Consider the following 26,133-nt stretch of genomic DNA (forward strand, 5'->3'; position numbering starts at 1 on the left):
CCTTTCAAGGCTGCAGTTATCCCGGTTGCTTGTGCACCTTTTGCTACCACACATTTTCCTTCCACTAAACTTTCCATTAGTATGCTTGGATATAGCACACTGTGAAAAGCCAACTTCTTTAGCAATGACCTTTTGTGGCTTACCCTCCTTGTGGAGTGTGTCAATGACTGGACATCTGTCAAGTCAGCAGTCTTCCCCATGATTGTGGAGCCTACTGAAACAGACTAAGGGACCTTTTTAAATGCTTAGGAAGCCTTTGCAGGTGTTTTTTGTTAATTATTCTAATTTACTGAGATAATGACTTTTGTGTTTTCATTGGCTGTAAGCCATAATCATCAACATTAACAGACATAAACACTTGAAATAGATCACTCTGTTTGTAATGACTCTATATAATATATGAGTTTCACTTTTTGTATTGAAGAACGGAAATAAATAAAATTTTTGAGGATATTCGAATTTTGTGAGAAGCACCTGTATATGTGAGATCTTATCCTGTTCCCTGTTCCCCGTTCTGGTACACCTACTGAACCCCGGGAGAGGAGGTGTGAATATCCTTGGAAGCTGTAGATCCAACTTCTGGAGTGCTGCAGCTGGTAGAATGACCTGCCGGAGCCAGAAAGATCCCGGAGCGGCGGTAAGTGCGCATGGCCAAGATGGCGCCAACGTCATAGCTGAGGCTAAGGAAGCCAACGCTGCCCTAACAAGGAGGGTGGAGGTGGTGACGAAACTAGAGCGGTTAGCCTGCTTGGAAAATGAGTCTGCTAACATACATACTACTGCTACAGAACCTGAAAATTAAATGATTTTTCATATACCTCTGTGACCCCTTAAAATTGATTTTAGAGATGATGAGAATGTGGTATTTACTTTGAAAATCCTATTAAAATGAGTCCGCTGAGACTCATTTTTATATTTAGAGGAAAAAACTTGAGAAATTATTTTACAGCCATTCTGACTTGGATTTTAAAATGTAATATCTTTTTAATGATATACAGTTTGTTTTGTGGAATCGAGTGACAGATCTCCTTAAATCAGTTATACGTCGATGTTACACCAATGATAATTTTCTGTAATATTACCCATCACTGCAAGCTACTTCTGTGTGATGTTTTCATATGGGCTCCAGCCGGTCATTGTGTGCTGTGCTGAGCGATGGTAACCTGGGAATATTATACATAGGGAAAAAAATGCTTTCTGCTAAATTTCAAAGTCTACATTTCCTGAGAGGTGATAAAAGGGTTATAGAACAGTGCAGGTCCCAGATGTCTTCTAGCTCGGCTTTATCCTAGTAAAATGAAAATAAAAGTGGAAAAGCACTTGTGAATGAGAACAGATATCTTCAGTTCTCATCCTCCTTATAACCTCCTAGACAGCGGCTTCCAAGATATATTAATAGTATGAATCCCAACATGACATAAAAGCCTGCTTGTGCCCAGGCTGATATATATAATATATATATATATATATATATATATATATATATATATATATATATATATATATATCCACTCCAATCGCCGGCTGAAAGCTGCCAAGGCTTCCCATCTTGCATGTTTTCATAGAACATAGTCAGAATTGGGATGACTACCACAATATACAACAGATACGCAGCTATGTGAAGAGCACAATTTGGAAAATGCCCCTTGCTCACTCATTTACGTAAAACAGACAAAAGCGAGAAAGGAAAAAAAAACCTGTTGTCATAGCAACCTGCCTTGAAGTATCTGGAAATCTGTGCAAGTTTTAACATTCGGAACACATTTGCATTCCCCTGGAAGCCTTCAGAAACGTAATAATTAGTCCCCACCCCTGTGTATTCTTGTGAAAAGGGGTCGCCCATCTACAGGGAAGATTGGTGCTTTGTTCGGCTGCATTGACACTTTTTGGTTAGCAATGGGCAGATCTCAGTAAATTCAATGTATAAGCCATTACCAGCTGGAATGGATCAGCTCTATGAGCGGCGTCGCCTTCCGTGTCTATACTAGATGTGGAGGCTGAGGGTCACGAAGGATGTTCTGCAAGCGTAATCCACATTCTCCCACTAATTAGTAGTATCTAAATACCATGTGGCTCATATCTTGTGCCTAGCCATATTTTACAGGATGCAGATGAACAGATTTTGGCAGACAATCATAAGAATACAGAGTATTTTTAAAAGGAGATGAACTGTACAAGAACTGTACTTTTCCCCTTACAATGTGCACTAAATATTCCTTAAAGGGATTGTCCGCTCCAAAGCTACAAGTCTGCAGTCACTCAATCCTCTGTGTAACTGCAGACTTGTGAATCCTTACATCACGTGCACAGTGAGGATTCTCCAGCTCTGACAGTGACGTGACTGCAAGTATGTGATATGCATACTCCCGGCCACATTCTGACTAGACTTGCTCAATACACTCGAGCCGAGGCCGTGCTCATGTAATCAGAATGTGGCTGGGAGTATGCATACAGCTAAGTGCCCACGATGCAGAAATGCAGCATATTTTTTCCGCATCTCCCTGGCAGGAAAAAATGCATGCGGATTTTACATGCGTTTTTCCTGCCAGGTAGAAGAGTTTGTCAAGCGTTTTTGCATGCATTTCTGCATGTGGGTTATCAAGCGCTTTTCCCAGCGATTTTAGCATCACTTGGAAAGTGCTTGACAACTTGGTCACACTATATAAATCCATGCAACCGGCATGAATTTATATAGTGTGACCAAGTAATAGTTTAAAAAAAAAAAGAATAAAAATGGTAAAAAATAAAGATTATACTTACCTTCCAATGGCCCCAGGTATTTTCTCCGCTCCGTCTGGTCTGTTGTATGGGTCGCGGTGGTGTGAAGGACCTTCCATGACGTCATTGAGTCATGTGACAGGTCACGCGACCGCCGACGTCAGCAGTTGCGTGACCTGTCACATGACTAAATGACGTCATGGCAGGTCCTTTCACACCACCAAGACCCATACAACAGACCAGACGGAGCGGAGAAAAGACCGGGGGCCATCGGAAGGTAAGTATAATCTTTATTTTTTATTTTAAATTCTATTTTTTTAACAGGTTCAATGGTACCCGGGTCTGGAGGAGAGTCTCCATCTGCACATAGAATCGCAAAATATCCGTATGTGCAAATGTGCTGACATGGATAATATGCGTTTCAATGCAAGTCAATGGCGGCAATTGCGCTGCATGTCCGCAAAATTAATGGACACGCTGCGTATTTTTCCGCAATGATAATCCGCAGCGGAAATTCCACGGTAAAAACACTTGAAAAACGCATAGTGGGCACGCAGCCTATCACTTACTTGTGGTCACATGCCTGCCGGAGCCAAAACTGGAGAATCCTCACTGCGCACATTGTGCACTATGTGAGGTTTCAAAAGTCTGCAGTCACATAAGCTAAGACAGGACAACCCCTTTAAAGGGAAACAGTAACAATGTATATCCAGCCGGACCTGTCGACAGCATGTTATGGAAAAAGAAAAGCGGAGCAGAATATATAGATTTCTGGAAAAAGATTCAGTATAACTTGTATTTTATTCACTGACATATCTGGTGTCTGTTTCCATTTCAGTCCAGTGGGCGGTCCTACTGAGTCATTGACAGCTATGTCTGCATGCACAGTCACACAAGGAAGACTGACAATTACGGAATAATACCACCCACTGAAACGTTTCCCACAATTTTGTACATCAGTCTGATCAGCTCTTCCTGCTTTGTAATATCCTGCCTGCAGATCAGATACCAGTTTCAGCATAACAGGTTCCCTTTAATAAATATTATTTATTAATATTGTTGTACAGTGCATATGATGATGCTAGCTTTGCATTGCACCATTTGATGATGTACTCCACACAGAATCCAACTGCTGCCAGGGATGCACAATAGAAGCTGGTATCCCGCTGTGTCAGTGGTGTTGCCATTTCTTGTTAGTTGACAACACCAGGAAACGTGTTCCTGCAGGTCATCTTGCAGCAGGACTAGCCCTAGTCAGAGAAGCATGCCAGAAGGCTGAGACTAAGGGTCAGTAAATGCTGCGGATTGGACACAACGCAGTTGCGCTGTGTGCAATCCGCAACGTCTACTATGTTAGAACACAGTGGACGTGATTTCAAGAAATCCCATGCCCACTATGCGTCTCCGTGCTCCTGCGGATCACCCGTGGAGATTGACATGCGGCGCATCTTCACAGACCGCAGCATGTTAATTTCTCTTGGGGAGAAATTCTATCAGTGCAATATATAGGATGGTTCAGTGAACACATGCGGATTCACTTGTGTGCAGCGCTTTGGACGCAGCACAAGTATGCTGCGTTCAAAGCGCTGTCAAAAAGGATCGTGTGCACATACCCTAAAGGGGAGTGACTGAAGCCTGAGTAGTGAAACCTGGGTTATTACTGTGTGAAGACATTGTGAGACAGGTCATGAAACTGGAAGCCCTCAGAGGGGCAGAGAGTTTGTTGTACATGGGAGCTAGTTGTGGCCATAACATTTTAAGTTCTGCTTAGTATTAAGGACTGGTTGCTACAGCCTGGTCAAAAGCAAAAGTGCAATAGAGAGTGAGTGTGCATTGCAACTGATGGAACAAGGGGGTGCTTCAGCCAGACCACTGGGGCTCTACCACATAATCTGGCTATAATTACAATCCTGCTCCTGCGTGTAGAAATGGTGCAGTTGGGACCTAGTTTCGTCTAAGTATCCCAGCATGCACATGCACTGGGAAATTCTCAAACAGGACTTCATCGGACGGGGTGGGGGAGGAGGGGAGGGCAGACCTGCAGTCACTGCTGCGCTAGTCCCTGCTCTACTAAGCATGCGCCTGTTGTCAATTTCGATGCATGCGCTCCTTGCTCTATATTCCTTTGAACGTGCAATGACATTGCACTCCCTCGTCAGCTCTGAAGAAAAGTGATGAGCCAGCAAGAGAATGCACGGTTAGCATGCACTGAAAAAAAAGCAAATGCGGCACACAGGGAAAACAAATACCAGCCCAGCCATAGAAGTCACTGATAACATCTCATTTCAGGGTGGTGACGTGTGTTTCAGGGGCTGGTCTCTGTTCCCCTTGCCATTTAAGTGCGCATTCAAGCGAAATACAGTGCTGTGAGTGATATTCTGGCATGTGCCAGAATTAACAACTGGCACATGCTCAGTACAGCAGGGACTAGCCCAGCCTCTGAAAGACATCAATGATGACGCGGCGTTTCAGAATGAGGACAGCAGCTATGGCAATGACCATGGCCCCGGCCTCCTGATGACTTCCACTTTGAGTATCCCAGCATGCACTGTTGATTCTCAAATGAAACATTATTGAAAGAATAAAAAAAACAAAAACAAAAATAAACAGACAGGAAGTTAGAGTAGAGAGGAAGCGATAGGTCATTTTTAAACTAAATTAGAAAAGTAATTAGAATATTTAATAGACACGGAGTATGAAAATGATTCTTGGTTTCGGACCACCCCGTTAAGACTTATCGGTGCTGTCAGAGACCACACACTATGCTGAATTGTACTGTATAATGTATGCGTGTATGCAGTTGATGTTGGTTGGGAGTAATTCCAAAGAAAGTTAGTGCCTGGCCGTTGAAAGAACCTTTATATGCACCAACACAGTGCTATAAAAGAGGCTGGTGTAACCCCTGTTAACAAAGCCTAACGAGTCATGCTGTAAAAAGGGGTAGTCTTCCTTTAACTCATTACTACACAGAAGGTTTAGACAAGAACTGTCTGTCATTTTAAGTGGCCCCTGAGCTCTGGAAGATTTTTGGTGTAACGCATATTCTTACAAGCCACATAAAGAGACTTTATCTACATCTGCTATGCAAACAGATTGTGGAGGCATTACTGCAATTTTATATACTAGTGTTATCAAGAGAAGCCTGCTGGATTAAGATGTATCAAAGAGGCTGACTTCTTAAAAACAACGGAAAGCCCAAGTACGTCTCAAATTTATTAACAGTCGTCCAGTGCAGTCAGAGTCCCTTTAAATAGAAACAAAATGCCTAGAGTGACATAAAATGTAAAGGTTGTACAAGTTAATGTACCCTACACCCATAAGACAGTATTAACTTTTGTAAATTAGGCAATCTCAGCTATTTCTGCTTAAAATACGACATTTTTAACATATTCAGTGGATATAAAAACTATACAGTCTCTGTACATACAGTACTTCTGGGCTTTGGCTGGGCAAGACTTTGCTCTTCTGGCGAAGGCATTCTTTTGTTGATTTGGAGGTATGCTTAGTGTCATTGTCATTCTGAAAGATCAAATTCTGCTTCATCTTCAGCTTTTTAGCAGAGGCTTGAAGGCTTTGCTGCAAAGTTTACAGATATTTGGAACTGTTCATATTTTCCTCTGCCTTGACTAATGTCCCAGGTCCTGCTAACAAAAAAAACAGTCCCAGAGCATAATGCTGCTTCCACCATGATACACTGTGGATTTGGTGTTCTTTTGGTGACGTCCAGTGTCGGCTTTGCACCAAACATAACTTTGGGAGTTATGGACAAATAGTTCAACCTCTATCTCATCAGACCATAACACTTTCCAACAAGCTTTTGGCAGCCATTATATAGGTTTTGGCAAAGCATAGCTGGGCTTGGATGTTTTTTTTTTTTTGGTAGGAAAATTCTGCCATCTTACCACACTACGCTGCAGACAAGATATCTGAGGAATACAGCCAGAAATTCCCTTAGCTTATCCTTTAATGTTGCTGTAGATCTCTTGGTAACTACCTGACCCAATTATTTTCTTGTCTCTATCAATTTTTAAAGGGATATCAAGTTCTACCTAATGTCACTTGTGCCAAATTGAATCCGTTTCTTGATAATTATCACAATATTCTATAATACAGCTAATGCCACGAAAAAGTATATGTACCCTTGTCGACTGATAACTTTCAAACAATGGAAACCCTTTGCCGTGTTGTAAGCGGTTTATGGACCATGGCGTTAGCTGTAAAATGCAACTAAGAAAATGGCAAGAAAATCTTACTAATGGGGTTAATTAGAATCACTAAGTAATGGCAGCTGTGTACTGACTACTATTTAATGAGTTTAAATGTGATTGACTAACTTTGAACACAACCACATGTCCAATTAACCCCATTACGACCTTGGACATATAGATACATCCAGGGTCAGACTGGGGTACCGGAGAATTCTGCGTTGGGCCCGGGTCCTCAGCGAGCCCCCTGGTTAACATGGCCGCCGGTGCTCTGTACTGCAAGGGCAATCTGGCCTGCTTCTTGGACCCCCAGGATCCAGGGGACCCATGGCCAGATTGCGTTCATCCTGTGCGGCAGGCATGGAGCAATCCCTCCAGCTCCGCTGCCGACAGGAGGAAAATCATAGCGGAGCGGAGGGATCCGTCCTCTGCTTCCCGCCCGGCATCTTTCTCCGACACAGGCTTGCGCTGCTTGATGACGTCATCATGCAGCGCAAGCCTGTGTCGGAAAAAGATGCCAGGCAGGAAGCAGAGGACGATGCTGCGGGGGGAGATGGCGGAGAAGGTAAATTATTTTTTTTAAACTAATAAACTGCACTGGAGATGGGGGAAGATGAGGGAGAGCAATGGTGACGGAGTAGGAGGTGGTGGGGGGAGAAGAGGGAGAGCAATGGTGACGGAGGAGGAGGTGGTGGGGGGAGAAGAGGGAGAGCAATGGTGACGGAGGAGGTGGTGGTGGGAGAGATGGCAATGATGGAGGAGGAGGTGGTGGTGGTGGGGGGATGGCAATGATGGAGAAGGAGGTGGTCGTGGGGGGGAGAGACGGCAATGATGGAGAAGGAGGTGGTGGTGGAGAGATTGCAATGATGGAGGAGGTGGTGGTGGGGGGGGAGAGAGATTGCAATGATGGAGAAGGAGGTGGTGGGGGGGAGAGATTGCAATGATGGAGGAGGTGGTGGAGAAATGGCAATGATGGAGGAGAAGGTGGTGGGGGAGGGGAGGAGAGATGGCAATGATGGAGGAAGAGGTGGTGGGGGGAGATGGCAATGACGGAGGAGGTGGTGGGGGCGATGGCAATGATGGAGGAGGCGGTGGGGGGGGGAGAGATGGTAATGATGATGGAGGAGGTGGTGAGAGATGGCGATGATGGAGGAGGTGGGGAGAGCAATGATTGGGAATTATTTGGATGCTATATGCAGTGAATATCTGGTATGGTCACAGTGTGGTGGTATTTCTCCCTTGTATGTGGTATTATTTAGTCACTATGTGGTGGTAATATGTGGTCTGATCATGGTGTGGTGGTATTTCTCCCTGGTATGTAGTATTATTCAGTCACTATGTGGTAGTAATATGTAGTCCAGTCATGGTGTGGCAGTATTTCTCCCTTGTATGTGGTACGATTGGTGTTGGTATAGTGGATTGTGATGTGTATGGCGGTCATTTGTTTTCTGATATTAATCAGGAGAAGATTCTTTATTTCCATTAGTGATTAAATACTTGGAACAAGATGCACTTACAGGGGTTCTCCGGGGAAAACAAGTAATCACCTCTCCACAGGATAAGTGATAAATTATTGATTAGTGGGGGACTGACGGCTGGGACTTGCACCGATTTGTAGAATGTGGAGCTTTTATCCCCATTAGACTGGAGCTCATGTGCGACTTGACCACTGATCCATTCATTCCCTCAGTGGCGGTTCTTGTTTTTTTTCTGGAAGCCCCAAAAAGAGAATAAATGGAGCTGCGGTCAGATGTTCCACCTGCCGCTGCATTTTAAAACGGTGATAAGTGTCCTGTCAGGGATAAAACTTCCCCATTCTTCCGATAGATGTGTTTTCCAATGTTCGGACCTAAACGATCAATAAGTGAACACCGATCCTGTGGAGCCCATGGATCGGTGATGATGTGTTTTAACCAAAGAACCTCTTTAATGCAAACTACTGTAATTGTACATCCCAGTTATAGCATGTGCACAGTAGATGGGTAGGAGCCGCCTGTGATTTACAGTCGACCCTCCACTATAATGGGGATATCTGCTTATTTGCATATTGCTGTAGGGTGGGCCCCAGACACCCTAGTCCGACACTGGGTACGTCCAAGGTAGTCTCCCTACATTTGATGTGGGCTCTAGCGCAGAGCCCAGCAGCATTTAACTTGAATGAACCGGAAGCATGTCATAATACAAGCCCATCAGTGCCCGTGTCACGTGCTAGCAGGGCCCTGAGGGGTAGTTATGCCAGCCAGGGGTCTGCTGTGCCAGTCACTGTAAGTCTCCTATGGCTGACGTTCATAGGAAATCATGATTTATGGTACAGATAGCAGGGCTGAAGACCTGCTATCTGTAACACAGGCGATCGCAGTTTCAATTCTCCTAAGGGGACTATTGAAGTAAAAGGGGGGGGGTGTATATAATATAATTATATATATAAAAAAATACACACATATGGTATTGCTGCGTTCAGAAATGTCTGATATATCAGAATATAAAGTTAATTAATCCAATTGGTAAACGGAATAAGAAAAAAAAATGAAAAAGCCAGAACTAAGTTTTTTTTGGTTGCTGCAACATTGCAATAAAATGCAGTAACAGGCAATCAAAACGTTGTATCTACCCCTAAATGGTAATAAAAATGTCAGCTCAGAGCACAAAAATATGCCCTCACCCAGCCCCAGATCACAAAAAATGTAAATGCTACTGGTCCAGGAAAATTGCAACATTTTTTTATGTTTCCTTACAAACATGTTTGGTATCTATGAACTCGCACTGACTTAGAGAATCATAATGGCAGGTTAGTTTTAGCATATAGTGAACATAGTAAATAAAAAAAAAAAAAAAAAAAAAAAAAAATTGTGGAATTGCATTTTTTTTTTTTTAACCAAATTTCACCGCACTTTGAATTTTGTTTTCTCCCCGTTTTCCAGTACACTGTATGGTAAAATCAACGGTGTCATTCAAAAGTACAACTCATCTCACAAAAAATAGGCTCTCATACGGCCATACTGACGGGCAAAAAAAAAAAAGCTATTGCTCTGGGAAGAAGGGGAGCAAAAAACAAAAAAAATGACAAAACAGAAAATCGCATGGTGGTGAAGGGGTTAATTGTAAGAGAGTGTTCACACTTCTGCAACCACATTATTTTTGTTTTTCTTTTATTTTATCCCCCCCCCCTCAAAATGATTTTAGTTGGTTTCTCAGTGTGTTTGTTCAGATTATGAGTGGCATTAAAGGTGGAAAAAGTTCAATATATTAAAAAAACAAAAATAATCATACCAAGAAGAAGAATTTCATAGTAACAACCTTGGCGTTTTAAACAGGGATGTGAAGACGTTTCATCTCCACTCTACATACTGCACTGCTATATCCAGCACTTCTATTCACAATTTTAATTAGTATCAAACACATGTAATTACTGCTCTCTACATTGATTTCAGTCATTTATGCTACAGTGATTACCTTTTGTTTGGTAGAAAGAAAATGTAACCAGTAGAATCACAGGACATAAATTAGGTTGTTTAATATGGATGAAACCGCAGCACTGCATGCCATGCATATTTAACAGCTCAGATGTGCGAAATGTGGTGGCAGAAGAAGCACAAGGTATAGAATGCTTCTTTTAGAAACACCAAGATTTTTCTTTCATAAAATTTCAAAAACTATAATTTTCTGCACATTAAAGGACCAAAAATATCACAGACGTAAAAAATACATCTCACACTGTAGAGGTTTTTCTTATGTATTTTTCCACTACCATTTGCTTTGCAGTTAAAAAAAAAACAAACACATTTACATGGCAGTGAAGTTTACAAAAGGCAATAAATTCTTCAAAAAAGGCACAGAAGGTATGTAATCCTATACACCACTTGTTAAAAACAAATATTTCAAACTGCAGCAAACAGGACATTCAAGAAACCATTAGCCCTACATATGTATAAAAGACGTACTCCGAAAATAAACACGGGGTTCTCACATAGTACCAGGTAACGATGGCCAAATCTCTACCAGTGCAGTGCAGTGCAGCTACTGCGGCTGGTGCTGCTACATGGCATACAGGACAGTTTCATTTACTAATACTGAATATAAGGGCTTATTACAACCACATTTCCCTCTTCTACGATCCAGTCCATTTTTAATAATAAAAAATCATATATATATATGATCAGCTGGAGGTGATTTTTTAGACATTGGAAGCTTTACTGAATATTAAAAACTGATGTTTTTCTTAGAAAGCAATGTAGTTGTTCTGACCTAACGGAATCGGCCAAGTCCTTTGGTCTAATTATCCTGGTGCACTTGACGGTCATGTAGTTTCAAGGACAAATATCTGATTGTTGAAACAAGGATTATATATAAAAAAAAAAACAACTGTGTCTTTAGCTGAAAAGGAATAGACAGGACATGTGTCTGGATATTTCAGTTCCTCTTTGATAAACTGATCCAAGCCTCTTCTTTTGGAGAAGTGACAAGTTCATACTTGGTCTCCATGACCTGCCCCTTCACAGGCAGTAAGTGCAGCTTCCGGACGAGAACACTTAGGAGGACTGTTGCAACCATGTAGGCAAACCTAAGGCAGAGAAAGAAAGACTAAATGCATTGCATAATAGATAAAATACCTATGACATATTACAAGAACAGAACACATTGAATTTGTGCATTCATTAGAGATGTAAATTATTTTCTTAAGAATTATGTTATCAAAGAAATAAATTATTTTTTTGTATTTTACAGGTTTGTCATTTCATATAATGCTTTGAAACAGATATTATTTGGCTTTTACATATTACAGATTTATTCCAGAACTGTTCTTGTAGAAACAAATTTGATTGTTCCAAAACTACCCTATTCAGATGAATACAATGGATTTTTAGTGGCAGAAACTTCTGCAACAAATCTGCCAAATGTGAATCTACTCTGAAACCTTTTGTTACACTACCTATCGGCAAGAGAGTTGATAAATGTCTGATCGCAGTGGGCTCGCTCATTATTAGAATGGTGAGCAATTCGCACTGCACCCTTTGCAGTGAAGAGGGACTTGAGCGGTTGTGGATTATGTGTCCTATCATTTCATTTAAAGGGAACCTGTCAGCAGGATTTAAAACCACAAACTAATGCTGAAAGGATTCATGCACACCTAAATATGGCCAGTCTGTTTCTCAGCTACTGAGAAATCAATGAATTAATTGATATGCAAATGAGGCTGAACAGCTATTGAAGATCTGAAGCCATTGTCACCCCAGCTCTATTCCCTGCCCATTGCCACCTCCTCCGGCTTGACAGGCTGATCCTTCTGCCTAAAGTCACATAGCACAGAGGCTGTCAGCCAAGCAGGTTGAGCTAGAGATGGTGGAAAATAGAGCCGGAGTGACAGAGGCTTCAGCTCCACCACAGTCCTTCAGGGCAGCATTCTGGCACACAAGTTAGCACTATTGATTTGCAGCACTGGGGTCCTGGACTCAAATCTCTCCTTCTTTGCCCTGGTTTCCTCAGGGTACTTGAGTTTTGTCCCACACTCCAAAAGACATATGGATAGGAAATGTAGATTGTGAGCCCCAATGTGGACAGTGCTGATAATGTCTGTAAAGCGCTATGGAATATCATAGCGCTATAAAACAAAAGCAATATAATAAGACTCATTTGCATAATCAATTCAAAAGCGGATTTTTAGTAATGGAAAAACAGACTGACAATGTAATGGTATTGCTGGACTTGTATTTGAAAGAGCAACATGTGCATATAAATAGTTTGGTGGGTGTGGCAAAGTCACTGGCAAAGTACTGGAAGGGAGATATGCATCACTGAGGCTGTTAGCTTCAGTGATCTGAACCTAGAAAAATCTTCAAGCACACCAAGTGCTGAGAGGGTTAATAAGCCATGTTTAGGGTTAGGTTGATTGAACATCTGTAGAGTGGGTGGGAGGCTGTTTAACATATCTCCACCCCAGGGCGGAATCCAAAAAATAAATACACAAACTTCTGCCTGATTCATTGTTGGACTTGTCTGGATTTCAGAGCTTCAGGGCTGTATTTGTGTTAAGGAAAGCTGAACCTATAGGCTACGTTCCTACGATCAGGAACCAGCAGAGCTTTGGTCGCAGCGTATTTTTGGACGCAGTGCAGGTGAGCGTGGGCACACACCTTTATATGTTGGTTCCTGGGCAGGTGGATCCCCGCAGCAACACGGACTGTGCCATAAGTTAGGTTTTGTTTTCTCATTAGGCCAGAAAGGTCGTGTTTATTTTGCTAATCCTGCACTGGTTTTATGCAGTATCTTTAATAAACCAGTGGAAGATTTAAAGAGACAGCTTTTTTGTGTCCATCTCTAAGTGCAGACTGTCATTTAATGCAGCAGTGCTGTGCTTTCTCAACAACCGCTCCTCTAAGGCTGCGTGAACACTATGCATCTTTTAAGCGTTTCCGCAGAGGCAATTCCTCTGCAGAAACGCTTAAAAAACACTTGGTAGAGGGTCTATGTTCCCCAATGATAATCCACATGTGCTGTGCACATGCTGCAGAAATTTCCGCTGTGGATTATCATTGCGGAAAAATCCGCAGCACTACCAATTATTTTGCGTAATTGCGGAGTTGTAGCTGCCATTGACTTGCATTGAATCGCTTAATATCCACATGACTACATGTGCACATGCGGATATCAAGAGATTCAATGCACGGATGGTACCCGGGTTTGGAGAAGAGAAGACTGTCCTCCAGACCCAGGTACCATAGAACCTGTAATTAAAATAAAAAATAAACATTATATACTCACCTTCTGATGGCCCCCAGTCTCTATAGCGATGCGTCCTGGCTTCCCAGCAGCTCGCGATGGTCTAAAAAGACCTGCCATGACGTCATTTAGTCATGTGTAATCTTTTTTTTTCAACTATTAACTTGGTCACACTATATAAATCCATGCCGGTTGCATGGATTTATATAGTGTGACCAAGTTGTCAAGCACTTTCCAAGTGATGCTAAAATCGCTTGACAACCTGCATGCGAAATCGCATGATCAAAAATTACGCTTGTCCCTGGCAGGAAAAACGCATGTACAATCCGCATGCGTTTTTTCTGCCAGGAAGATGCAGAAACGCTCAGGAAAAATCCGTAGCATCTCTTCAATGTGGTTGTGCAATAAGTAGAAATGAACGAAGGGCTCATAACCCCCTTTTCTAGTAATCGTATCCCAATGACCAGACATTCATCCCATATCCGGTGGACGTTCTTCGTGGATTTCTCCACTAGATATGAAGGGAATTTTATACTACAATTTGTTGCAAATTTGGAGTGCAAAAATTGCAACACACATCCAGTGTTTGGATGAACCCTAGAGCTCATGCAATTTGAGGCATCACAATATATTATTTCACTTTTCTCCAAATCAGGCATGAATAGATATGAATTAGTATCCATTCCTTAGTATATCAAGAACCCAAGACAGTTACATGAAATATAAGGCATTTAAGTCTATCGAATAATTACCATTTAGGTAAGAGCTGGGATTGAGCAGAGTAATGTCTGAAGAGCAGTCACATAGAAATAGATCAAAGGTGCAAATATGCATTATAGGTACAGTTTATTCTTATGAGGAAATGTCACACTGCAGATAAGCCCTGATAGTTCTGCAACACTCAACTAACTTTACAAAAGCACAAAGCTATAAAATATGAAAAGATGGATGTGTCCTACAGGGCTGTGCATTATATCTGATGAAACCAGCAGCAGATCATCTATCAAGGTGCCTGCAGAGGTTCATTCATCCACCAAGCGATGGGCTCTTCGCTCCAGAACTAATATATTACTACAGATAAAGCCGGTTATTCTTGTGGAACAGCTGAACATAAGCTCACATCAATATAAAACAATACATAAGCATTGCCTTGAGTCTACAAAGCCTTTACTAGCTCGCGGAATCTAAATTATGTGCTAACTCGGGCAGACTTTTTTTTTAAAATAAGAAATAACATTTTTTGTACTGAACAATGTGTATACAGAATAATGTATGTCCTGTTATCTTCGCTGATGGTGCAGATGACTGCCATCTATTGTCCCCTCTAAGGAGCCATTAGAGACCATGGAAATGTACACCGTTGTGCACTTTAATAGGCAAGCCATCAGGAAGTCCAGAAAAAGGTCTGCCTCCATGGCTCCATTATTATAACTTATTTATATGCTGCCAACGTGATCCACAGAACTTTACAAATCAGAGGAAGCAGAAAGAAAATCCCCCCCAAAAAAACAGAAATATGATCCTACTGGGAAGAGTCGGAAGGACCAGATAAAGAAAAAAGGACAAACTATAAGCTATGGCCTATGGACAAGGGTTCTGCTGCATTTCATAATCCAGTTAACCTCTAAGGGACCAAACATTAAGGAGTTATGAACTATTCCATGTTTTAGTAAAAAAATATAAAAGATTAACTTTTTGATTTGCTGCGACTATAAAGAGAAAGTGGACAAAGAATGCAATTTCCTATAGTCCCTAGTTAGTATAATCAATGCAATTTACCACATTCAGTCATCCTCTAATTTTGCTAAATATGGTATTAATATGCTCAATTTAGCACCAAAGCAGTTGGATGCACAGTTTTTTTAGGTTAAAAGCACCACGCTGGCGTTTTTTTGCCAGAGTAAGATTATTAATGTCTAAAGCTAGTGGTCACAAGCTCTCAGTGAACTAAGGGTATGTGCACACTGTGCGTTTTTTTTATTCCAAACCTTATCCCATCATTTTCTATGAGTTTTTGCAAGATGTGTACACATGATCAGGATTTTTCCCTTACAGAATTTCATGTGCATTGAAAGAAGCAGCATGTCCATTCTTTGTGCGTTTTTCCTATACAATGCATTGGAAAAAATGCATGGCAAATCCACAAGCAAAAAAGCATGAAAATGCATCAAAACCGCTGCAGAATTTAGGCAGAATTTTTGCTGCCAAGTAGTGCAGAACCTTGCAGAAACGCTGCAGAAATTTCTGCAAGCAAATCCTGATCGTGTGCACATACCCTTACATTGAGAAGTGACTTCAAGTCCGCCCAGCAAACACTGGAGCCATCCGGCAGGTCACAACCTGCAGGAGACAACCAGAGTGGTGTTGAAGACGGTGACTGGTGAGTAGGAGACGAAGGGAAGGAAATTTATACTAGTGGCACCACTCCAGCACAGCATTTAAAAAAACACGCTGTAGTGGTGCTGTGTGCTTTCAGTGCAGATATTAGCAAAACAGTGAGATAAATTAGGATAAGGATTACTATTGGTGGGTTAGGGAAACCACCATTCTGAATGGAGGGCCTTCATTTGATATAAAATGCATTATACAAGTGTGCTTGGAGTATAAGGTGAGAATTATTTGTTTTTTTAAAAATGCTTTGTTTTACGATTTTTATGGGAAAGGGAAAGATATATACTTTGGATTTTTGGAATATGTAACGGTGGTGTGAAATTAATATATAGTATTATATATATATATATATATATATTTCATATTCACCCCACCGCTCACATCCGCTGCACACTCTCCCCCATACAGTCTTTGCCATCTCTTCTTACCGCCACACCATGCTCAAACCCCAAGCCTTACTAGGCCATGCCAGAACTTCCAGCCGCAACCAGATCAAAGAAGTTTCTGCGCATGAGCGTTGTAAGATCCCTAACCCCACACAGTCTAGGCAGGACCTTCCAGCCACTAGGCCACTGGGATGTCGGGCATAGTCATGGCCAGAATTTTCGGCCTAGCATGAAGAAGCCTGGGGTTTCAAAGCATGGCAGCGGGAAGAAAAGTCATAAGTTACTTACCGGTAACGCGATTTTTTGGAGACCATGACAGCACCACGAGAGAAGGGATCCGCCCACCAAGGACAGGAAACCTACAGGCTTAAAAAGGGGCGGCCCTCTTTCTCACCTCAGTTTGGATTACAGAGCATTGAGAGGACCACCAGGTTAGTAGACATAGCAAACAATCATAAAAATAATATTTTTATACAACACCACTAAGTGAGAACATTTTAATTAATAAACGAAGAGTGCTCCCATATAGTGAAGGGAGGCAATATAAGGGTGCTGTCATGGTCTCCGAAAAATCTCGTTACCGGTAAGTAACTTATGACTTTATCGGTCGACCATGACAGCACCACGAGAGAATTGCAGAGATGAAGAAGTCTAGGGAGGGACCACAACCTGGAGCACCATTCTCCCAAATGTGAGGTCAGATGAAACACCCAAATCCAGTCTATAGTGCCTATAGAAGGTAGATGGAGAAGACCAGGTAGCAGCCTTACATAGGTCTTCCATCGAGACACCTGTTTTCTCCACCCACGAGGTCGCCACTGCTCGGGTAGAGTGAGCCTTCAACCCCTGTGGCGCTTCCTCACCGCTGGAGACATAGGCTAGAGTAATAGCTTCCCTGATCCACCTAGCTATAGTGGACTTAGCAACCTTAAGCCCCTTTCTAACCCCTTGGTAGGAGATAGTTCTTTGTTTATCTTTCCTGAAAGCTTGGGTGACCGAAAGGTACCTAATCACACATCTTTTAACATCTAAGGTATGGAATTCTGCCTCTTTTTGGTTACTTGGATTAGGACAGAACGAGGGTAGGATTATTTCTTGGAGTCTATGAAAACGGGAAGCTACTTTAGGGAGATATGCTGGGTTAGTTCTAAGAATTATTCTATCGTCCAGGATCTGTGTGAAAGGTGAAGCTGAAGACAGAGCCTGGATGTCACTAATCCTTCTAGCTGATGTTAGAGCTATTAGAAGTGCTGTTTTAAGGGAGATGGACTTCAGGGATGCTGAATCTATTGGTTCAAAGGGTGAACCAGTTAATGCTTTTAGAACTAAATTTAGATCCCATGGTACTAAATTGCTTTTGATAACAGGCCTGGCTCTAAACAGCTTTGATAAAGCGAGAAATCCAGTAATTTCCTGCCAAGTCACAGTTAAGAGTACTTGTTGCCAACCACAACTCAAGGCCCTTCTGTAAAAACTCTAAAATTTTATCAATTGGCACCCCCTCACCAACTGTAGAACCAGAGAAAGATAAAAATTTCTTCCAAGTTCTAGCGTAAATCCTGGTAGTGGCAGGTTTTCTACTACGCATTAGTGTAGCCACTAGGTCTCGGGAGAATCCTTTGCGTTCTATCAGAGACCTCAAGTTCCACACCGTCAAGTGGAGGCCAAGAGCTTGAGGATGGACTATTGGACCCTGGCCGAGGAGATCCGGAATTTCGGGCAGGACCCAAGGATCGGAGATGGACATGTTCCTGGGCCAGAAGGGGGCGACCAGAAGGACCCTCGCCTTGTTCTCTCTGATCTTTCTTAGGACCATGGGAAGAAGATTCAATGGGGGGGGGGGGGGCATAGGCCAGACTGAAATCCCAAGTTACTTGGAGAGCGTCCACTGCCAGGGGGTTTTCTCTGGGATTTAGGGAGCCAAAGAGCTCGGTCTTTCGATTTAGCCTTGTGGAAAAGAGATCTACCACCGGAAGCCCCCATCTTCGGACTATTTGGGAAAAAATGTCCTGCTTTAGTTCCCATTTGCCCTGCCTCAGAGAAAAACGGCTTAAGTAGTCTGCCTTTATGTTTTCTTTTCCTTTGATGTGGAAAGGATTTCCGTTAAGGAAAGGAGATGGCATTCCGAAATCTGAACAAGATGATCCATCACTCATCAGTGATCCAGAACGTGTACCCCCCTGATGGTTCACGTAAGCTACCGCTATCCTATTATCTAAAAGGATCTTAAAGTTTTTATCATGAAGGAAAGGCAAGAAATGATTAATCACTTTATCTACTGCTAGCAGTTCTTTAGTGTTGGAGGAAAGAACCCTTTTCAGCGTCTGACCAGGACCCCTGGGCTACCATATCCCCCAGATGGGCCCCCCCACCCACGGAAGCTTGCATCGGTTGTAATTATCTTAGTGACTCTAAACAACCAGGGAACTCCTCATAACCCTGTTCGCCTCGTTCACCCACCACTGCAAGGACTCAACAGATGGGGCGGACAAGGACATTCGTCCTTCTAAGTGCCCATCTAACAAAACCTCATTATGTAGAAAGTCCCACTGTAGAACCCTGGAGTGGTATTGTGCCCACAGAACCCCGGAAAGGCAAGATGACAGGGTACCCAACAAGGACATCGCAGCTCTAAGGGACATGACCGGGTTTGATAATGCTTTCTCTGCTAGAATATTAACCTTTTGTTTTTTGGCTTCCGGGAGGAAACATATTTGAAGGTCTGAATCCTGCATAACACCCAAGAACTGCTGTATTTTTGAAGGCACTACCCTAGACTTTTCTAGATTCAGGATCCAGCCCAGACTTTCTAAGATGGAGGATACTAATTTTAGGTGATTATCACAATGATCAAGAAATCATCCAGGTAAAGGATAATTAAAATATTATGTTCCCTAACATGAGCCATGATCGCTATAACCTTAGTAAATATATGCATAATACCTACGCAGCGGGTGAATAAATCACATATTATCCTATTCATAGGGAAACTAGGGGATTTTACCACATCATTGTGTATATAAACCTATAAGAAGAATGGTGCACCCCAAAAATGCAACTCCAATGCTAGAGAATAGATTAAAAGGTATATATTTTATTTAGATGTATTAAAAGACAAAATCACTACAGAATATAAAATAGATCAATGGGTATGAGGTGAGAGATACATGAAAAAGATCACAGGAGGGCATAGAAACTGTATGGGCAATGCATAAGGGTCCTTGTGCTAATAGATGCCAAAGGGCAATATTCATAGTTATGAGCCTAAAGCGTGCATAGACTCATAGGACAGTGCCAGTACCATGCGCACAGTTTATCAACCAATGAACAGTATACATGTATATGTGTGCTCGATACTTAACATGAGTCAAGCTTACCCATATGTGTCCAGCTGTGATCGCGCCCCCTGGGGGCTATGGCCAGACCGAACGGGTAAGGCTCTAAACTGGAAATGTTTAATTTCTCAATCTATGATCAAAGCCACCCTAAGGTATTTCTGGAAATCCATATGTATAGGTACATGGTAATAGGAGTCTTTTAGATCTAACACTACCATGTAACAGCCTGAAAAAAGTAACTTTATTGTAGCTTTAATGGATTCCATCTTAAAGGTGGGAACTATCAAAAACTTATTAAGGGCTTTAAGATTAATGATGCACCTAAATGAACCGTCAGGCTTAGAAACCAAAAAGAGGCGAGTAGAATCCTAGCCCCTTTTCTGCTGTCGGGACTTCCACTAGGACCGCTTTACGAACCAAGTCCAGGACTATCCACTTGCAGGGCCATCTGCTCTAATACTGAGGAACGGTTTAGGGTCAAGATGAATCTCCCACGAGGAATCTGCCGAAACTCGAACCTCAGACCCGAACCTACCAGATCAAGGATCCAGTTACTAGCAGAAATTTTTGTACAGGAAGGAAAGAAGCCCAACAGCCTCCCCTCTACCTTGGCTGCGAGTCATTGACTCGGTTTCCGGGGCCCTCGGTTAGAAGGAGAAGAGCCGAATAGGAGCCCTCTACCTTTCGGTCTGCGGTCTTCCCATTTCTCCTGACCCTTCTGCGGTCTTTTTCATAGAAATCTTCTTCTATGGAAAGGACGTTTATAAGCGGGAATAGACAAGCTAGGGAAAACTTTCTTTTTGTCACTAGCTTTATCCAGAAGCTCGTCCAGAACACGCCCAAAAAGATGCTCTCCTTCACATGGAATAGTACAGAGTCTCGTTCTTGCCTGAATATCACTTGGCCAACATGTAAGCCACAGGGCTCTACGGGCTGCGTTGGACATGGCGGCTGACCTCGCTGCCAATCTGACTGAATCTGCAGAGGCATCCGCCAGGAAGGCTGCTGCCCCCCTGTAGGAGTGATAAATCTGATAAAATCTCCTTCCTGGGGGTGTTATTTCTCAGATGGGATTCAAGTTGGTCCAACCATATCATTAGGGGCCTGGCGGTACAAGTAGCGGCAACCGCCGGCTTTAAGGCCCCCGTAGATGTTTCCCAGGTCCCTTTGAGAAAAGGTATCAGCTTTCCTATCCAAAGGGTCCTTAAGAGCCCCCATATCGTCAAAGGGGTGAGACGATCGTCTAGATGCCTTTGCTATAGCCACATCTATTCTTGGGGCTTTTTCCCAGGAGGAAGAAGCTGAGTCTTCAAAGGGGTATATTCTTTTAAAGAACGGAGGGAGAACACCCTTTCTCTCTGGCCTTCTTCCCCTATTAAAAATAGAAGGGGAGAAGGAATATTCCATTACTAAGTGAACTTTCTCGAAGATCACTTACCCAGGTGGCTCAAAGGGCTGGTACCGATTTGGAGGAAGGACCTTTGTCAGCCAGGGGATCATCCCTGGAGGCTGCAGATTCGTCCATCCTGCTGGAGCCGTGATGACTGGAGAGACGCCGAAAATAGTTTTCCTGAGGACCGGGCATTACCAGTAACACGAGGGCGATGCACATTTTTGAGCTCCCCAAACAGCCGCTGAGATGGTGGAGATGGCGGCTGCTGAACTTGCTGCTGCTGCTGCTCACCATCAGTCTCCATGATAGGGAGAATGAAGCTGGGAAGCCCCGAACAGCGGTGCCTGGGCCAGTTAAATAGCACCTGTTCCACCCTTCCCTCAGCCACCTAATTTAAATCAAATATACCTTTTTTTTTCTTCTTCTTTCTCCCCTTCAGGGATGCCGCCGCGGTTAATACCATACTTACAAGATAGATGCACGTGACCGGACTTCCGGGTCCCGGTCACATGACCGCTCCGAGGCGCGGTTAGGATCGCGACTCACAGGAGGAGGCCGGAAGTGCGTGCCTGCACGAGCCCCGCGCCGGGAAGTTCCAGCCGCCGCCGCTCCAGGTAGGCTTTGCTGAACAAACGGGTCTGCTACCCCAGATCGGGGCGCAGCCTCCCGGATATCCAGCACGCCAACCTCCACCGGGTGTCGATGGGAATGGTATCCCACGCAACCCGCCATCATCTTCACGGCGATGGTAGGCTTGCCACCCCAGATAGGGGCGCAGTCCGGATCAGTCCAGGGGCAGACCCCCCCTCAGATAGGGGCGCAGACCTGGCTGTAGCAGATGATGAAAGGGCTGCCACCCCAGATAGGGGCGCAGCCCACTGCTATCCGGTGCAAGGATGCTGTGCATTTCCCCGATAGGGGTGCACCCGCATAGCAGACGCTGGAGCTGCTGATCCCAGATAGGGGCGTTGCTCGACAGCTGTCGCCATCCAGTTCTTCCACGGGCCTGCTATAGGTTCCCCTCCATCAAGGACAGGAAACCAAACTGAGGCGAGAGAGAGGGCCGCCCCTTTTAAGCCTGTAGGTTTCCTGTCCTTGGTGGGCGGATCCCCTCTCTCGTGGTGCTGTCATGGTCGACCGATAAATGTACCATTTTGAGAGTGACATATTGACAGTGAGCAATGGAGGAGAGTATTGTTTTTTTTTTTTTGTTTCTACATCTTATGTTTATTATGCCGTGAGGGTCTCATGTCAAGGCACATTCAATTAGCAGAAAAATTCTTTGCAAATCCTATTTCCTGGTTAAATCCGGTGGATTTGGTGAATTTGAAACTCGTCAGATCCGCTAATCTCTAGTTGTCACCATGACATCTGTCTGGAGAACGGTTGGGTCAAATAAAAGGGGTTAGCCACTTTGGGTTTACCATTTCCAAATGTGTGTAAACAGGCAGATTGCTATTATTTCCTTTTCTGAATCATCCCGTTTTCACCTTCATCTGTGAAGCCACATTCCCTGCTTCACACATCTTTCTCCACCTTCCCACTGTTCAGTCCATAATATGGCCAAAAATGCAGGGAAGCATGACGAGAGACATCTGCCCACAATCTCCCCGAATGGCCAAAAAGTATATGTTTACTCTTATCCTTCATTTTTGGGTTTTCTATTTAACAGTAATCCTATTTTGCACCCACATTGCACAAATTGAAAAGTAGTAGATTTGTGATATTCTCTACCTGTAGGAATGAAGCTTTTTCTAAAATATTTAAAAAAAAAAAAAAAAAAAAAACACTAAAATTTTCATATTACTCAGATCAATAGCAAATAAGTATTTTTCTATCTTACCTAAGTTCAGGGCACTCTTGACTTCCAGAAAAGCCTAATAATGTTAAGTTCTGCTTGGCTGTTTCTTCATCAAACCGTTCTGGATTGAATCTGAGAATAAACAGAACATTTTGCAGAATTTTTTTCTTTTTTATAATGAGGCAAAGATATATTGTAGCAAAAGTGTAAAAATATACAGAACAAGCATAAGTGTCTACAACTACTAAACCAACTAGATCAGACTTGGGCAAAATACGGCCTGCGGACAGAGACCGCTCAAGGGCTGAAACAGTGGCATACGGCCCACACAGTGCCCTACCTGGCCGTTGTATGGGAGGCTATGTGCGGGCTCACATTGTATATAAGAGAGGCTATGTGTGGGCTCATACAGAATATAGGGGGATGTCAGCATACTTAATTCTGCGCAATATTAAGGCAATTAGTCATATTAATTATTTTATATTAATGAGCAGAATTCATTTCAACCTATTGGTCTCCACAACAGTCACGGTCTCTCATGTGGCCCCTTGGGAAAATGGCCCACTCCTGAACTAGATTAATAGCTTTGAACTCCAGTGTCTTATATAGTCTATTATATACAGCACAGAATACAATACATGTATAGAATCTTTATCTAGAGCATGGACATTTGTACATTACAGACATAACACCTACCTATAGGCCGATGGCCAGGCTGTGCCATCCTGGAGGACCACACCAAGCGCATATAACACAAGAGTCTGGAAACAAATTAATTACCACTTAGTCACATGGATAGAACAATTCATTTGGCTTAAATTTTTAATCACGAGTGACATGAATATTGCCAAGCAGTAAGAAATATTTATGAGGTTACAGCGCATGGTTTATTTTACAGAACAAACTCATTTTCTAAGCAAACTTTCCTTGCTTCACTGTGTGTTTGTAAGGCATAAATCTGGGCATATTATGAGATAAATGTCAACCAAAACCCATTAAAGGGAACCCGTCTGCTTCCCCTGCCCCTTAAACCCACACTATGAATGAATCCTTTTATACCCTTCATAAAAAGCCCCTTTTAGTGGTTTATTGATTCCTGCAAATCTCAATTTATAACGGTGGTGGCGCTATGCTAAATAGTGGGAGACTAGTTATGGGGGGGGGGGGGGGGGGGAACGACATTTTTTTTTTTCCCCCAGACTAATGGTCCCACTAATTATGTTTTCACATTGATGTGTGTGAGTAACAGGATTTGCAAGAGCGTTGTCACTGCTGGCAGTCTGTAAATCTCTGCCTCCCTGACAATGTGCAGTAAGCTGGGTGTACATTGCTTGGCTAGATTAGAGCACTGCACATACCCAAGGAGACAAAGGTGATGCAAGACTCAGGCAGCAGTTACTGCAGACTATGCAAATCTCATGGCTGGCGGTGTTAAATGTCACTGATGCCTCCCTGGGCATGTGCAGTGCGCCGATGAAGCCAGTCAGCGTACACCCAGCTTACTGCGCACGGTCCGGGAGACAGGCGGCGGTGATGCCACTCTTGCAAACCACATTACTCACGACCACAGGGACGTGATAACATAATTAGTGGGACAATTAGTCTAGGGGAAACAACGCCCCCCACAACTAGTCACCCACTAATTTGCATATCGCCACCACAGTTAAAAAATAAAATAAAATTTGATTTTAAGCATCTGCAGAAATCGGTAAGACAATAAAAATGGGCATGTTAGGAAGGGTATAAAAGGGATAAGAAACACACAGTGGCTGTTTGGGGGGGGGGGGGGGTGGGAACTAGGGAAGCTGACAGGTTCCCTTTAACCTCAAGAACATTGGGGCTTCCAACTTACCCTTCGGTAAATATCAGAGAAGGAAGAATAGAGTATGTTATATTTCAACATCTGTAATCTATTGTTCCCATAGGAGATGCATGCATTCAGGACTAACTAAAAGAAGTTCTTTACCTATGGGTTTTTTTTTTTAAGGGCGTTTGTCACCCGTCAACACAAGAAGTACACATACATGGGACTCGGCCTCTATAAACAGCATAGCTTTAGCATATTAATCCTGGTCTTTAGTGTCAAGAAGATGCCGTTTGCCAATATACAAATTAGGGTGTTCAGTGCACCCTTAGCACGGCCCAGAGCTCAGTGCACCAGTCCAAAAATTAGCATCACATGACCCCTGTAACTTGGTTGACAGCACTCGCTTGCCTAGAGTAAGCACTGCCTGCACAAGATCCTCCTGGGTGCATGCACACACTGAAGACTGGTAAGATTCTATGGAGGGGGAAAGAGGGGGGAGGGGAAGAAGGGGGGGGGTGGAGAGGCAGGGGCTCGACCTCTATCTCCTCCTTCCCATCAACATAGAATTGTATCCATAGCAGCTGCCATATCCGCCCTCAGTAATGGGAAAGTGTCTTCACTGGATACAGATTTTATCCAAGAATTGAGAATTTTGATAACGACTGATCAATTCTAGCAGAGAAAGAAGCAGATAGCTCTGATAAGATATATTACAGAGTTGCTTATTTTCATGTGTACTAATGATTTATGAAATAAAAATTAGAATGATGGTCACACTTTAAATATCAATTGAACAAATAAAACCAGTGGTATGTTCACGTCTTATTGATCATAACCCCTTACCTCTTTAGGAATGACATGTTGGTCAATCCTCCCTTCAAGTTCTTGCAGACGGGCAGAGATTGGGGTGAGACTGGCTGTTCTCACCGTTTCACACAATATCTGCCGGCAATAGCTGTAGTAGAAGAGATTCATTGTAAAGACCATAATATGGAAAGGATTATAAGTGTCTGGTCTAGTCTATTCTACAGTAATATATTTTCTAAAACAGGTTTTACTTTCGCCCCTAGTGAGGTACAATACACCTTTTTACTGACCTGAGAAATAAGAGAATGGCATGATCGGTGTTCTTTTACTATGAAATTAGGCCACGACTACCTTCTAATTTAGTTTTGGCTAGTTTCCAAGCCATTGTCACAGTCCTGATGGGGGAATATGGTGGAGTCTCTTATAATTTCACCTGTTAACAGGGGAGCCAGACACTCCTTCCTAGTAAAGCTGCCTAGCTAAGGAGGTGGGACAGTAGCACCTAGTAGTTTCGCTTTATTAAGGCATCTCAAAGATATTAATGTCACAAACTTTATTTACTATGTCATG

At 43.0% G+C, this 26,133-nt stretch overlaps 1 protein-coding gene across 1 annotated transcript in view; it reads right to left on the bottom strand.

The window, feature by feature from the left end:
* Positions 1 to 11,227: 11,227 nt before the first annotated feature.
* Positions 11,228 to 26,133, bottom strand: part of CYP20A1 (cytochrome P450 family 20 subfamily A member 1) — a 69,567-nt gene continuing 54,661 nt past the window's right edge. The window contains exons 10-13 of the mRNA XM_073646429.1: positions 25,600 to 25,711; positions 23,646 to 23,710; positions 22,992 to 23,081; positions 11,228 to 11,484 (exon numbers count right to left, since the gene is read on the bottom strand). Of these exons, the coding sequence (XP_073502530.1) occupies positions 11,334 to 11,484; positions 22,992 to 23,081; positions 23,646 to 23,710; positions 25,600 to 25,711 (418 nt within the window). The 3' untranslated portion in view covers positions 11,228 to 11,333. The remainder of the gene's footprint in view (positions 11,485 to 22,991; positions 23,082 to 23,645; positions 23,711 to 25,599; positions 25,712 to 26,133) is intronic.

The sequence above is a fragment of the Phyllobates terribilis genome, unplaced genomic scaffold (assembly GCF_046119375.1).
Source record: "Phyllobates terribilis strain yellow unplaced genomic scaffold, ASM4611937v1 Scaffold_9__5_contigs__length_417890890, whole genome shotgun sequence".
Classification (NCBI taxonomy): domain Eukaryota; kingdom Metazoa; phylum Chordata; class Amphibia; order Anura; family Dendrobatidae; genus Phyllobates; species Phyllobates terribilis.